General features: G+C 48.4%; 1 protein-coding gene across 3 annotated transcripts in view; it reads right to left on the reverse strand.

Annotated features, from left to right (window-relative positions):
* LOC132455142 (histone deacetylase 4-like) overlaps positions 1 to 10,632 on the reverse strand; it is a 181,008-nt gene extending 170,376 nt beyond the window's left edge. Inside the window, exons 1-2 of one of the 3 annotated variants that reach the window (XM_060048870.1) lie at positions 10,517 to 10,632; positions 9,240 to 10,483 (exon numbers count right to left, since the gene is read on the reverse strand). In XM_060048870.1, the coding sequence (XP_059904853.1) occupies positions 9,240 to 9,264 (25 nt within the window). In that variant the 5' untranslated portion in view covers positions 9,265 to 10,483; positions 10,517 to 10,632. Of the gene's footprint in view, positions 1 to 9,239 lie in introns of all 3 variants that reach the window. The other 2 variants (XM_060048873.1, XM_060048872.1) reach the window with 2 other exon arrangements.
* Between the last annotated feature and the right edge of the window lie 6,213 nt (positions 10,633 to 16,845).

Here is a 16,845-nt window from a genome sequence, read left to right on the forward strand (position 1 = left end):
ACATGACTAATGTGGCACTGCTCCCAAAATAGAGCCCTTCATCTTGCGATGTTGCAGGCTCTGTTATACTGGTGGAAGTGTGGGGTATAGGGTGGTGGGGTCGAACCCTGCACTTCTGCATCCCAAGCAAGATGAGCAAGATGCCGTATACACCCTCCCCGAAAATATCTATATTTTAATCAATAAAAAAAGGCACTCTGAATATATTTCCCCGCTTCTCGAGGTGGTGCTCGCTCAACACATAGGTATCGACCGATATGGATTTTTTCATCAGCCTTAGCCGATGACCGATACGCCGATACCGATTTCCTTGAGCCGATATTTGGAGCCAATACTGCTTTAGCGCCCTCAATTTCGAAAAGGAACATTTATTAAACAGTCTGTAAATCATGCCAGGAACAAATATATAACAGAATTATAATAATAACATAATCAAAATAAAATCTGCGGAAAAAATCGGCCGATGCCAATATACGTAAAAAACGCAAATATTAGCCGATAATATCGGCCGGCCGATATGTCGGTCGATCACTAAAGATGAATGAAGGAAACTTGAACTGAAGTTAAATTACCATTGACGAGTCATTGAAAAACACAGTTTGGACCGTAAATAAAGGCCGAAATCCAGCACTTTACCTTTTCCCAGTCATTTGGTATTCATCGTTAGACAACCATCGTGATGTATCGTCATAGGATTGTCTAACAATATATCGATTATTGCAGAGTTATTTTTGTATTCACAAGCGGTTTCACCGGTGGAACAGTGTGATGAAGGGTTGAACAACTCCCAGATTAACTCAAAACAACAGGTACAGAACAAAAGTTTCTGAATACTTTATGCAGTGTTTCCCCTAGATTTTTTTGTAGCAGTGGTGCTGTGAGTTGGTAACCTAGCAACGCTAGGGGGGTCCGGGGGCATGCCCCCCCCGGAAGACAATTTTGAAAAATAACCATTTAAATGGTTACTTCTGGTGAGATTTTCTTAGGAAAAATGTACCGATTAAGCTTCCAAAATATGACATAACAACCAACAGAGTCAAGGTATCTGCTGTGAGAAAATGTGCCTTGAAATTATTTTCTTTTTTGCAAAAAGAAAATAATTTGCATAAAAGAAAAATGTTTGACGCTGACAATCCAGCGCTGACGGTGCGCCGCTGCTGAATGCATAAGGGGAAACACTGCTTTATGAGTTTAATTAAGATTGAATTAGAATTTATATGATTCATAAAATTGTAATCCAAACGAGTCGGGGTCTCGTCTCCCCATCTCTCACGACACCCGTCCTGAGAGATGAGTACGTCCAGCCATGCCATCTCCCGCGGGCCTCCCGGCCGTTACCGTTACAATGGAATTTATAGTGCACACACTAGGTGTGCAGAGCAAACATGGCCGACGGCGGCCCCGCTCGCCGCAGAACGGAGAGGAGGAAGTGGACCTCGTCGGTCGGGGGAGAGCCCTAAACCAATCAGGCTGTGACCAGACCAGAGTGTCAGCGGCGCCTCACAAGGTCTACTGACCTTCCAGCTAGCAGACGTCGCAGAGCCAGATAGCACTTTATTAGCTGTAACTTAAGGGTTTTCGCAAGCTGAATTGTTTTCCTTTCTCTCCTTCTTATTTTATTTTAAGATTATAAACTACCGTTCAAAAGTTTGGGCACATCCAGAGAGTTTCATGTTTTCCATTAAAACGCATGAGCTAAACAATGTACCATTAGAAGACAGGAGTGATGGTTGCTGGAAATGGGCCCTAGATATTCCATAAAAAATCTGCATTTCCAGCTAGAATTTTATTTCATGTCATTTACCACATTAAAGATCCCATGGCTTGCTGCTTTATGGATGCTTTAATATAGATATTAATAGGCCCCAAACACAGTATTAGAAGACGTTCCCGAAATTCAGCCTTGGTGCAGAATTACAGCCACTACGAGTCAGTCGCACATCGAGCTTTCCCCAAATGTGCCGTTTCGGTGCCTGTAGCTTTAATGCAGTGGTTCCCAACCTTTTTTGGGCTGTGACCCATGATTTTGACATCAAAAATTTCTGGCGACCCTAGAGACATTTCTTTATCTAGAATTGTATGTGTTTGCTGTGTTTTGTTATACTGTGAACAAATGGCAGTTGTTCAAACAGACGTGCGCGCAGAGGATGTGGCTTGATGTAATTAGTGTGAGTGTTAAAAATAATGAATGAATGCGGGCGCGAGTGCGTGTATGTGTAAAACAATTAATGAAAGTGGGCGAGCGTGTGTGCGTCCATCTGTTTTAACACAGGCAAACTAAATCCGTAACGCATAATACAGTCGATAACGATAATGCATACAATACTGGTAAGAAACGATGTTTGTTAATGCATTGCGTATATAATTAAATAGAACCACAGTTACCGTACATCATGTGTGTTAAGTTTTTCTTTGCCGAAATTTATTTGAGGAAGAAAACGCTATTCCATGTGTGAATTAGGCCATATTATTTGGCCATAAACTGAGCCATTTGAAGTTTGAAATTCATGTGGTCATGCATATGTCTCATCGGAGACTCGAACGCGCTGTCAAAATATCAACTCGTCAGATTCAAATGCGCTCATGGCTCTTAAAGGGGATGGGAGATGGCACTCTCATTGGTTTATTGCACGTTACACCCAAACCACACCTACGGGTAATTAGGCTACTTCAGACCAATCCTTTTTAGATTTGCACCGGACGCAAGAGTAATTTATGTGGCGGTAAAATAGCAACATCGCCATAGAACCACCCACAAAGCTACTTGCGCTTGGCACTTCTCACTTGCGTTTCAGACTGTTAAAATAGGGCCCCTAGTACTCGTTTTACACCGAACGCAAGTTTTAGCCACTGGAGGTGTCACGCCACGGCCTGTCACACGGTCCAACACCACCATCTAGTGGCTGCCTGGTGCCACTGGGCCTCATCTCCTCTGCACACCTGCTCGCCATCTTCATCAAACGTCCTCTACTTAAGCCGGGGATCTCCAGTCTGCCGGCGCCAGTTCGTCGTTTATCACTACCCAGTTTGTAACGTACCTACCAGCAGTATTTCTTGCCTAGCCCGTTGTCCTCTGTCCTCCAGTAACCCTTTGCCCTTCGTCTCTAGTTCTCCGTTTGTATCCTGACCTCCTGTTGCCGAGTTTCCACCTGCCTGACTACCCGCCTACCGCCGAGCCCCCGTCTACCTGACTGCCTGCCCGTTGCCGGATTCCCGCCTGCCTGACTACCCGCCTACCGCCGAGCCCCTGCCTGCCTGACTGCCCGCCCGTTACCTGACCCCCTCGCCTGTCCGACTACCCGCCTGCCAATCAATAAACCCCGTTTCCCTTTACCCCGCCTCAGTCTGTGTCTGCACTTGGGTCCCCACGTTACGTACCTCCCTTAACAGTACGAACTGGCCAGCATGGACCCAGCAGACGCAGAGGCTTTCCGGCAGATGATCTCCCGCCAAGGGACCCTTCTGGGTCAACATGACCAGGCTCTGCAGGAGGTGGCCTCCACTCTCCGGGAGCTGACCCAAGCCTTCCACTCCAGACCCTCCGCTCCCACGCCACCCCCGGTCCCTCCCATCGGAACTGTGACTTCTCGGGAACCGTTCATCCCAGCCCCCGAGCGCTACGAGGGGGACCTGGGATCCTGTCGGTCCTTCCTGCTCCAGTGTTCCCTGGTATTTGATTTGCAGCCCCAGACCTACCCTACGGAGAAGTCTCGGATCGCCTACCTGATCGGGTCTTTGCGAGGGGAGGCTCTCGCTTGGGCGGCGGCCGTATGGGAACGCGGTTCCGCTGTCTGTTCCGACTACTCCGCCTTCACCGAGGAGATGCGAAGGGTCTTCGATCACCCGGTCCGGGGCAGGGAGGCCTCCCAGCGTCTCCTGCATCTCCGCCAGGGTACCCGAAGTGTCGCCTCCTTTGCGGTCGAGTTCCGGACCCTCGCGGCTGAGAGCGGGTGGAATGAGGAGGCTCTGCAGGGCGTTTTCCTGAACGCTCTGAGCGGCGACATCAAGGACCAGCTGACCTCTCGGGAGGAGGCCTCGGATTTGGACCATTTGATCTCTCTCGCCATACGGGTGGACAATCGTTTACGCGAACGCCGTAGAGAGAGGGGTCAACACTCAGCCTCCACTTCCTCTGTCGAGCCGTCCGCAGCTCCCCGTTCTCTTTCGTTTCCCGTGTCACTCCGCAACGATTGGACGCGCTCCCCCGAGCCCATGCAGATTGGTCGCGCACACCTCTCTCCCGAGGAGAGGGAACGCCGCATGCGTTCCGGAGCCTGCCTCTATTGTGGGCTATCAGGCCATCTCCGGTCTGGATGTCCCTCCCTCCCGGGAAAAGAACGGGCTCACCAGTAACCCGAGGGATCCTGGCGAGCCGCACCCTCAATCCCTCGGTCTCCCGTCCTCTTCTGGAGGCGGTCCTCCTGTGGAAGGATCAAACCCTCCCGCTCTCTATTCTCCTGGACTCCGGAGCGGATGAGAGTTTTATTGATCGGGAGTTGGTTCATCGATGGGGGATCGAAACCGTTCCACTTGACTTTCCCATTGAGACCAAGGCGCTGGACGGGAGGACGCTCACACGGGTGGAACACCGCACCGTTCCGGTTAACCTGCTCGTTTCGGGAAATCACCATGAGGAAATTTCTCTTCTGGTGATTACCAGCCCCTTCTCCCCTGTAGTCCTGGGTTACCCCTGGTTCCAGACGCACAACCCTCAGGTCGATTGGAGAACGGGCCGAGTGACGTCGTGGAGTACACACTGCCTTTCCCAGTGCTTGCGGTCCGCTCGGTCCCCTCGGACACCAGGGGGGTCAGGTGGTGCTTCCGCACCACCTGACCTGTCCTCCGTCCCGGAGGAATACCACGATCTTGGGGCTGTGTTTAGTAAGCTTCACGCCTTGTCCTTGCCCCCCCACCGTCCCTATGATTGTGCTATTGACCTTCTTCCCGGAGCTCCCCTACCTGGCAGCCGTTTGTTCATCCTCTCTCGTCCTGAACGGGAGTCTATGGAGAAGTACATCGGGGAATCTCTCGCCGCTGGGATTATTCGTCCATCCTCCTCTCCTGTTGGGGCGGGTTTCTTCTTCGTCGGCAAGAAGGATGGCTCCCTACGTCCCTGTATCGACTACCGTGGCCTGAATGACATTACGGTGAAGAACAGGTACCCCTTGCCCCTCATCAGTTCCGCCTTCGTCCCCCTCCACGGCGCATCCGTCTTCTCCAAATTAGATCTGCGCAACGCGTACCACTTGGTCCGTATCCGGGAGGGGGACGAGTGGAAGACCGCGTTCAACACCCCACTAGGCCACTACGAGTACCTAGTCATGCCCTTCGGTCTCACCAACACCCCCGCTGTCTTCCAGTCTCTGGTGAATGACGTCCTTCGGGACATGTTGAATCACACCGTCTTCGTTTACATTGATAATATACTCATTTTTTCGAAGTCTGTGGAGGAGCACAGAGTTCACGTCAGACAGGTTCTACAGAGACTGCTGGAGAATAGATAATACGTTAAGGCGGAGAAGTGCGAGTTTCACGCCTCGACAGTCTCCTTTTTGGGGTATATTATTAGCCAGGGCCAGGTAGAGATGGACCCCTCCAAGGTCTCTGCGGTGGCTGAGTGGCCCTCTCCCTCAACCCGCAGGAGGCTGCAGCAGTTTCTCGGGTTCGCTAATTTTTATCGTCGCTTTATTCGTGGCTACAGTCAGGTTGCGGCACCTCTCACGGCTCTGACTTCCACCAAGAGCACCTTCGCGTGGACGCCGGAGGCTGAAACCGCCTTCCAGGGCCTCAAACGGCGCTTCATTTCCGCCCCCATTCTCGTTCAACCAGACCCCTCTCTCCAGTTTGTGGTGGAGGTTGACGCCTCGGACACCGGAGTGGGCGCGGTGCTCTCCCAGCGTTCAGCCTCCGACCACAAGCTTCACCCCTGTGCCTTCTTTTCGCGAAGGCTTTCTCCGCCTGAGCGGAATTATGACGTCAGTAGCCGTGAGCTCTTAGCCGTTAAACTCGCTCTAGAAGAGTGGAGACATTGGTTGGAGGGCGCGGAGCATCCGTCTATTGTATGGACCGACCACCGCAACTTAGCATACATCCAGTCAGCAAGGAGACTGAACTCCCGCCAGGCCAGGTGGGCACTGTACTTTGGTCGTTTCAACTTTACCCTCACCTATCGTCCTGGCTCCCAGAACGTTAAGCCGGATGCCCTGTCCCGCCTGTACTCCCCTGAGGACCCCCGTGCTGACCCCGAGACCATCCTGCCCCCCGCTCGCCTGATCGCCTCTCTCACTTGGGAGGTGGAGTCCGCGGTACGCCTCGCGCAGGGACAGCAGCCTGACCCCTTAACCGGTCCTCCTAACCGCTTGTTCGTCCCTGACTCGGTTCGATCCAGGGTATTGGCCTGGGCGCACTCCTCCCGGCTAACCTGCCACCCAGGTATCACCCGCACCCTGGACTTCCTCCGTCGGCGGTTCTGGTGGCCAACCATGGACGCAGACGTTCGTTCATTTATTTCAGCTTGTACCGTCTGCGCCCGGAATAAAACCTCGACCCACCCTCGTTCTGGACTCCTGCGGCCCCTACCCATCCCTAGCCGTCCCTGGTCACACATCGCCCTGGACTTCGTCACCGGCCTGCCCACGTCCGAAGGAAACACCACCATTCTAACCGTGATCGACCGCTTCTCTAAGGCTGCGCACTTCATCGCACTCCCCAAGCTCCCATCTTCAAGGGAGACCGCCGATCTCCTGGTCAGACACGTCTTCCGCCTGCATGGAATCCCCACTGACATTGTCTCCGACAGAGGTCCCCAGTTCTCCTCCCAAGTCTGGCGGGCTTTCTGTAAGGCTCTCGGTGCCACGCCCAGTCTCTCCTCCGGTTTTCATCCCCAGTCGAATGGACAGTCCGAGCGAGCTAACCAGGAGATGGAAGCAGCTCTCCGCTGCATCACCCACGCCAGTCCATCCTCTTGGAACTCTCAGCTCCCCTGGGTCGAATATGCCCATAACACCCTGGTGAACGCTTCCACAGGACTCTCCCCTTTCATGGCTTCGCTGGGATACCAACCACCCCTTTTTCCTGAATTGGAGGGAGAAGTTGCGGTTCCATCAGTCCAAACCCATCTGCGCAGGTGCCGACGCATTTGGAAGCGCGCTCGTGCTGCGTTGCTCCGCGCATCCTCCCGCTCCCAGCTGCAGGCCAATAAGCGTCGTCTACCTGCTCCCCACTACGCTCCCGGACAGAGGGTTTGGCTTCGGGCGAAGGACCTTCCTTTGAAGGGAGCTCCTCCCAAGCTTTCCCCCCGTTTCATTGGTCCTTTCGAGATCGAGACTGTGGTAAACCCCTGTGCTGTTCGCCTCAGACTCCCCCCATCCCTCCGGGTGCACCCGACTTTCCATGTCTCCCAGGTTAAGCCCGTCTCCACCAGCCCGTTGTCCCCCCCCGCCCCGCCTCCACCTCCTCCCAGGATCATTGACAACTTCCCGGCATGGACGGTTCGTCGCCTCCTTGACGTGCGGCGCCGCGGCCGAGGACACCAGTACCTCGTCGACTGGGAGGGGTACGGTCCTGAGGAGCGCTCCTGGGTTCCCCGGAATCGTATTCTGGATGCTTCTCTCATTCGGGACTACCATCGCGATCATCCTTCCGTGGTTGGGCGTCCGCCAGGAGGCGTCCGTAGAGGGGGGGGTACTGTCACGCCACGGCCTGTCACACGGCCCAACACCACCATCTAGTGGCCGCCTGGTGCCACTGGGCCTCATCTCCTCTGCACACCTGCTCGCCATCTTCATCAAACGTCCTCTACTTAAGCCGGGGATCTCCAGTCTGCCGGCGCCAGTTCGTCGTTTATCACTACCCAGTTAGTAACGTACCTACCAGCAGTATTTCTTGCCTAGCCCGTTGTCCTCTGTCCTCCAGTAACCCTTTGCCCTTCGTCTCTAGTTCTCCGTTTGTATCCTGACCTCCTGTTGCCGAGTTTCCACCTGCCTGACTACCCGCCTACCGCCGAGCCCCCGTCTACCTGACTGCCTGCCCGTTGCCGGATTCCCGCCTGCCTGACTACCCGCCTACCGCCGAGCCCCTGCCTGCCTGACTGCCCGCCCGTTACCTGACCCCCTCGCCTGTCCGACTACCCGCCTGCCAATCAATAAACCCCGTTTCCCTTTACCCCGCCTCAGTCTGTGTCTGCACTTGGGTCCCCACGTTACGTACCTCCCTTAACAGGAGGACCATAGGCAGGCTAGGGGAACTCATATTTATGTAAGAAAACCGCATAAAGTGAGATTTTCATGCCATGTGACCTTTAACATTGTCTAGACTTTAGACTGTAGACAATTGAGTGACCCCAAACTTTTGAACGGTAGTGTAGTTAACCGTGACACAGAGCTTCGTTAATCGTTGATCGAACAATATAAGACACCACAGGAAGTATATGATAGCTATAAACACGCCAGCCTGGGTCAGAATCACAGTACGACAAAACAAACACAAAACAACTGACCCCATAAACTCTGGTCTACATCGAAGTTCACTTTTCAAAGTGACTCTTGCAGGAAAACAATAAAGGATCGACCTAAAAGTTCATCTATACCCTTTACAACTCAACCCTCCCCAGAAACAGAATAACTACAACACCAGACCCCCAACACTGATTCCCATATACCTAAACGCAACTACCGGCCACGTCAGCATGTATCATACCCCACCACCACGTATCGTTCCGCACTGTGAGGAAAAGTAGCCAGAGCTAATTGCTTTATTCCAAATCAAACCAGCCAACCTCCTAATCTACTCCAGCCCATACTGTTGACCGTCCTTCAAACGCCAGCAGCCTCTCCGTCTAATTGGCTGAGCGGCGGCCAGGCCCCAGGTGACCACGATTGTGAGTGTGGCTGGCTGTCGACCTGTGTGGTTGACTCCGCCGTCGGTGTGTGAATGCGTGAATGAATGGTTGTAACCACTCAATGTCCACTGAATACTTACAGGCATCCTAGGGCAAGATGCCCCCTAACCCCTACCTGCTAAAATGGAACAGATTCATATAAAATAATCTGCTGTTGATAGAGCACTAAAGCATTATTCAAAGATTGGATAAAGGCAGTGATTTGAGTGAAACGAGGTGAAGGACTAGGGATTGGGGTGAGGACATTGGAGCTCAAGGCTGCTAGTTTCTGCTTTGTAAAAAAGAAACTGAGTAGTGAGAGACTGCACAGAGGAGAGCTTGATGGGGATCCATAGCTTACCTGAATGATGAGTGTGAGAAGTCATGGCTGACACCTAGGGGTCCACCGTCGAGAGGAGGGGCGTGAGGGGGGCGGGGCCTATCCAGGGTCGTTCAGCTGTACAGGATGTGTGTGTGTGTGTGTGTGTGTGTGTGTGTGTGTGTGTGTGTGTGTGTGTGTGTGTGTGTGTGATAAGAATAATTGCGTGAATTTTTGAGTTGCACTGATGATTGGAGTGGACTTGGTGCCTGCTTCTATGTGTGTGTGTGTGTGTGTGTGTGTGTGTGTGTGTGTGTGTGTGTGTGTGTGTGTGTGTGTGTGTGTGTGTGTGTGTGTATGTGTGGATAAACGTGTGTGTTTGCTAAGCGTTTGTTAAGTTTAGTGTATTTGTTCCTTCTGGACACACACCACACACACACAGGTCCTCAGCTGTGTGGGACAGGCCCTCAAGGATGAAGAATCCCTCCCGGTGGTTTATAACAGGAAGCCGATGTCCAGTGGCCGGCCAATCCCGTTCAGCGGTTCATTGAGGTAATCCACTGGGTGTGCTGTGTCGTTGTCCAGCCTAACGGCAGAGATAGCATCACAGAGTTGAACCACCTCATTACGGATGGCAGCCACACGCTCGCTTATCAGTGATAAGCAGGAGTATGATTGATTTGCCGAATGTAAATGGACTGTATTTATTTAGCGCTTTTCTAACCATTGGCCACCCAAAGCGCTTTACAATATTGCCTCACATTCCCCATTCACGCACAGATTCACACACCAACAGTGGAGTCAGCCATGCAAGGCGACGGCCAGTTCATCGGGAGCAGTTAGGGTTAGGTGCCTTGCTCAAGGACACCTCGACACCCAACCCGCGCTACCTCCTGAGCTACTGCCACCCCAGAAGACAATTACACTTTTGTCCTGACTTAAAGGGACACTGTGTAGCGTTTTAAGTAATGTCCTCATTGGTGTAACATAACCTCTGCCAATAATCTGACCAGTGACGGACTGGGATTAAAAAACGGCCCCGGCATTTTCACCCACCAGCGGCCCACACGGGGACGCGCACGCACGCGCGTGCCCGCAACACACAGATATAACTTCACATGCACGGAAATAACCGCACTTTTGTAGCCCCATTGGTGATGAACTCTCTAACTTTAATATGCATAAAGACTGACTGTCCTCACTGTTCCTCACTGTCCTCCTGTCTTACTCCCTGCCCCTGGTCTGTTTGCTCAGTGTCTTCAACATTAGTGCTAGCGCTGGTGCTACTAGCTAAAGCTGCACTTGGCGGCTTAAAAAACAAATCGGTCAGTTTCGCGCATTTTTCACTGCCAGCCAACAGTAATTTCCTGGATTTCTCTCTCGTTTTCTCCGCTCCTCCCTTCTGTCGCTTAATTCCTCGATTCAAAGTTCATACTTCATATAACTTTTGCAGGGTTGCCAACTTTGGGCCTTTGGCTGGAGTGAGACTCTAAAATATTAGTGTGAGTGGCTAATTTTTTGGACAACCCTACATTTTTTTTTCAAAATGTACAATTCATTTATTGATTGCAGTATTACAAAATAAAGACAGGCATCTCAAATAAAGACAGAGAAAAAAAAAAAAAAAAAAGGGACAATAGTTACCCCAGCTCCCCAGAGCTGGCTGGCTGGCTGCGGTGGGCTGTGTGGGGGGGGGCTGTGTGTGTGTGTGTGTGTGTGTGTGTGTGTGTGTGTGTGTGTGTGTGTGTGTGTGTGTGTGTGTGTGTGTGTGTGTGTGTGTGTGCGTGTACACTCCGCAGCAGAGGCAGAACATAGAAGTTACATATTAGGCCTGTTGTATGCCACAGGGGCAGTTTTGGCCTGCTTCACAACCTCTGCAGGAGGTTTGTATCTGAAGCAGGGTTCAAGGCTGCTCATTTTCATGGTCATAATTGACGACAGGGTGCCTTCAAGGTTTCTGGTGTCAGTCTTGTTTAGGCCAATCAATGAAAAAGTTCGCTCAGCATTCGAGTGAGGCATGCTCAACACAATCTGGGCCGATCTGAATAATTTGGGGAATATGAAAGTGCTACTTGCCCGATTCTTAAGATTTCCAAGACATACCCAGGGCTCTACCCCCCATGAAAATCGACAAGATATACTAAATAGTATAACCAAACGTCCCACCAATATTTATACCACTTGCTTACTCTCTATATGTCATTCATGGTTTTATATTTATAATTTTTTATTTTACTCTACATTTAATTCTTCATAATTCAGGCATTACAGAACTTTCATGGTCATAAATAAAAAATACGAACTGCAGTTTAATTTCTTTGTTTGTTCTTGAATTGATGTAGAATGGAGCAAAGGCTCCTGGGATTGGGAAATGCGTTTATCCAATAAACAGATGGAGGTCAAGTCTATTTTCGGAAATATTCAGGGGGATATATTAGTGGCCCCACGTCGAATGGTATGACCCAAGATACGTCAGACAGAGAAAGCGCGCAAATTCGACGGTACCGCCTTGTCATTTGTTTACCCAGGTGCCATGGCAACACCATTGCTACCTCTCATTGGCTGAATCTTTGAGAACGTTGTAGACTCAATCGATATAAGGTCGCGGGGAGACGAAGCTCTGTTCGTTTGTATATTTTATTTACGCGACCATTTTTTGTTTTATGTTAAAAAATAAAAAAGAATCAAAGAACCAGTTCTTCTTGTTTTAGGGAACAAGTTCTTGTCGTTCACGTTCGGGACTCGTTCGTTGTGAACGAATCGGTCGCGACCGACCCATCCCCAAACGCGCATCAGTGGGCTCCGACTCCGGCTCTGAACTCTCTCTGACCTTTTCAAACGCAACTTAGTATCAGGTGCGTTTTCAGCGAATCAACGATCAGAGAATACTGCCGTGATCACGTTGTAGGTAGGTAGATGTTACAGTAACAGCTGTTAGTCTGCTCCCGCAGAAAATGAACGGGAGGATTTTTTATTTTGGCGTGACATTTCTTGCGTGTGCGTGACAGCGTGAGATTGATGGTGAAAGCGTGAGAGTCACGCCAGGGGCGTGACTGTTGGCAACCCTGCTTTTGTAAACCAATAATACAATTAAAAATACAGCCAGATTTGTTGTATTTTAATTTCTAACAATGCATTTTTTAAACATCTGATTGAATAAGGCTACAAAATAATGTAGACCGATGTAAATATTAAGGGCAACCATGACTGTAGTATATAGACACTCATATCTGGTATAAATAGCCTACTGATTTGTTTCCTATTATATAGCATGAATAGGGATTTAGAGACAAATGGCTAATTTGAAGCTGTTTAACACTATAGATGCGTGATAGTGGGCCAAGAGAATAGGCCGTTTCTCAATTCCTAGCACGCGTACTACGGACTCGATGACTTGCAAGCACGTACTTGGCAAGTCCGTACTTCAAGCACAGACTTGCGAGCACGCGAGTACGTACCTGCAATTGGAACAGCAGCGGACTCGATGACGTCACCACCTCTGCTCGTCCGTTAACTGTGCTCCGGCCTCATTTAGGCATATACTACTGAACAATATAAACAAATGATATAAAACAAAAAATTGAGAAACGGCCATAATGTGTGGCCGCGTTGCGACGAAGCGGCCGCGCGAACCCGACAAGCATGATTGGCCGGTGTTGTGCCGGATTTCGACCCCCCCGCATATTACGACCCCCCTTCGCGTGAACGCGCATTCGCTTATTGTCAACGCCCCATACTTTCATTTAGTTCGAGGCGCTCTTCCTTCCGACAATATTAGTCTAAATTAGTGTTTATATTCTATCACAACATCACAAGTTGAGCAACTTATCACAGAAAGCGATGGCATATTTTAGATTGTAAGTTTGAAGACGAACACATCGCAATGGAACCTCCGACGGCGACGACCCATGTACGCTACAACATTCACGATAATGAACTACGAGAGCACTTACATACGTAATAGTTAAAAGTAATACATTAATGCATTATGTTATTTACTCATATTAATTTTGACAACCTCTTGGTAGCCTACCCTGGAAAGCACATTTAACTGTGACTGATCCAAAACTAAGGAAATCCTTTACTAGGTAGGCCTACAGACTCCGTGAGCACAGCCTCGCCTTTGAGAGAGTGAAGGATATTGGATATATTGAATATATCCAATATATATTTTCGATATATTGAATATATACTGGATATATTCAATATCCAGCCAATTTAGCCTGCCATATTCATCACCCATCTCCTATTTCTTGTTTGTTTTCACCACAACCGTACTGTGCCTTTTTTTAATATTACCTATATATAATGGATTACCGTGCATCGACCAGTTTGCCTGACTAATGTAGTCTCCGACTCCTAGCCTGCCTGGACTTCGCCTACCCATCAAATCAAATTCCTGTGTATGACCTCCTGCCTGTCCCTTGACCCATCTCCAGCCTCCTTCTTGGGAATTGTGTTAATAAACATTCTATCATGCTCTGCGCTTGAAACCTATTCTTGGCATCCTTCGTATTCATTACAGTCAGGTTATTATCACAAAAAATTTTAAATGTATACACTACTTTTGTAGGGCTCATTAATGTAATGTGTGTTCAACTTTGATATCTGTTGATGTTACATAGGATTTCTGAAAGGAAGTCTATTCTAAAATATTCCTCAAAGTCAGAAGTTGTTAATTGCAATTACTTCATGCATACATATACATATGTACATCCATACACATATTCATAATGTGTACTGTTCATTATATTGACATGGTAGGCATCAACACTGGGAGCATTTTGAATGAGTGAGTAATTCTGCCGGCATGAATTGGCTGTGAGAATACAACGCGCCCCCCCCCACACACACACACACACACCTGCCAAATGTCCCCTGTTATGACTACACGTCTGAAATTACTACAGTCACATCCAGTGGCCTAACGATGTAACCCGAAAAAAATTGAAGTGTCTCAGACTTTGCAAACAAGAAATAGGAGGGGGGGTTGAACTACGGCAGGCTAAATTGCCTTCCAGAATACAACCCCCCCCCGCCAAATGTCCCCTGATATGACTACACGTCTGAAATTTCTACAGTCACATCCAGTGGCCTAACGATGTAACCCCAAAAATGTTGAAGTGTCTCAGACTTTGCAAACAAGAAATAGGAGGGGGGGTCGAAATACGGCAGGCTAAATTGCCTGCCGAAATACAACCCCCCCCCGCCAAATGTCCCATGTTGTGAGTACACGTCTGACATTTCTACAGTCACATCCAGTGGCCTAACGATGTAAGCCCAAACAATTTGAAGTGTCTCAGACTTTGAGACACTGCGAAATTTTATTTAATTTTTTTGGCTCAAAACAAAGAAGCAGTAGCCTGACTGCTATGTTCAAATGACATTTGTTCAAAGCAGTCGTTTAATGGCTCTTTTTTTGCATCGTCCTGTTTTGATCAGTATATGCCAATGTTGTTATCAATAAAAAATCATTTGCCCAAGGCAAGCCGATGCACTTCACCATGTTGATGAGAGAATTAAAATGAGAAGAATTATGGGACAAAAAAATCAAGGGATATATAGCATAGAAAAAGAAATTGTGATTAATCGCGATTAATCATAGTTAACTATGACATTAATGCGATTAATCACGATTAAATATTTTAATCGCTTGACAGCTCTAGTATATATATATATATATATTCAATATATATTCAATGTATCCAAAATATATATTGGATATATTGAATACATATTGAATATATCCAATATCCTTCACAGGCCACCACAGGCCTGTGAGCTGTCACTCACCTAAACTTTCGTGATAATTGGAGAATGGTCACCTGAAGTTCAAAGCCGAAGACTTCATAATGAAGAAAATGTTGTCTTTTCAGTAACACTCAACACTCGACCGTCAATACGTTTCTCAGACTTTGCAAACAAGAAATAGGAGATGGGTGATGAATATGGCAGGCTAAATTGGCTGGATATTGAATATATCCAGTATATCCAGTATATATTCAATATATCGAAAATATATATTGGATATATTCAATATATATCCAATATATCCAATATCCTTCACTCTCTCGAAGGCGAGGCTGTGCTCACTGAGTCTGTAGGCCTACCTAGTAAAGGATTTCCTTAGTTTTGGATCAGTCACAGTTAAATGTGCTTTCCAGGGTAGGCTACCAAGAGGTTGTCAAAATTAATATGAGTAAATAACATAATGCATTAATGTATTACTTTTAACTATTACGTATGTAAGTGCTCTCGTAGTTCATTATCGTGAATGTTGTAGCGTAGGCCTACATGGGTCGTCGCCGTCGGAGGTTCCATTGCGATGTGTTCGTCTTCAAACTTACAATCTAAAATATGCCATCGCTTTCTGTGATAAGTTGCTCAACTTGTGATGTTGTGATAGAATATAAACACTAATTTAGACTAATATTGTCGGAAGGAAGAGCGCCTCGAACTAAATGAAAGTATGGGGCGTTGACAATAAGCGAATGCGCGTTCACGCGAAGGGGGGTCGTAATATGCGGGGGGGTCGAAATTCGGCACAACACCGGCCCACGAGAGGCCGCGGCCCCTCTGGCATCTGCCCGAATGCCAGACCGTCCAGTCCGTCGCTTAATCTGACTTATCCTCCTGAGCGAAGAATTTCTTATCTGTATTATCATTGAACGAGTAAGTCCTAAGGAGGCATCCATGTTCTTCTGGACTATGAAAAACTATAACGGCCGAGAGGGACATAAAGCCCTAGGTGGTACTAGCAGGCTAAATGCGTTTTCACTCAGAGACAGCGTGACTGTAACGTAGAAGGAGCTCAGCGAGACGTGCCTGTCGCTGCCCCAGCAAATTTGAAAGCCTGCACTGCACTTTCGTTCATAATGCAAAATCAGGCTTATGCCATGCCACAGGAGAAGGATTCCTCGTTGCCAAAAAGGCGAAAAAGGGAATTAAAAAGGCAACGTGTCCGGCGAATTCACAAAACGTGTCATGTTGTCATAGACTCTCCGCCTACCGTAGTTGCAACCATGTTGCAATGCACAGCGCATCCCAAAAAGGGATGTGCTGGAGAGCACTATTCGTTTGAATGCAAAATAAAATTAACCTCAAGATGGGACAAATTCCTACACAGTGTCCCTTTACAGAAGACACATCGGTCGAACCACAAAATCTTTTGGAGTTCGGAATACAGGTTAATTCGGTAGCTTTCTCCCGCACTGCGTCTTATCGCACAACCTCTACGTTGTTCATGTTTTCACAGTTCGTAAAAGTTTGGTGGTGTTATGGTGTTATATGCATCAACGGTGAGCTAATTCAGCGTTCCTTGATCCCAAATAATATGTAATTAGTTGGCTGCTATTTAAAGAGCCCATGCCATTAAAATCACATTTTTCCTATTGTTTGTTAAATAATATAGGTCTGAATAAGTTTGTGAGCTGTGGTAAGTTTGAAATCTATGCAGTTTGTCTGCTGAATGCAATAGGCAATGAAAGGAAAAAGGCAGAAGAAATGAGCCGATCTGGATAAGGTGACACTGTGACGTAGCGTTGTCAAATTATTATTCATGGCCCTGCCCACTTGGTTGGTTCGTAACCACCCACAAGAATTCTGAAGGAGTCGTGATTGAGCTAGTGCTAAATGCTAATACGTGTAC

The sequence above is a fragment of the Gadus macrocephalus genome, chromosome 4, assembly GCF_031168955.1.
Source record: "Gadus macrocephalus chromosome 4, ASM3116895v1".
Lineage (NCBI taxonomy): Eukaryota > Metazoa > Chordata > Actinopteri > Gadiformes > Gadidae > Gadus > Gadus macrocephalus.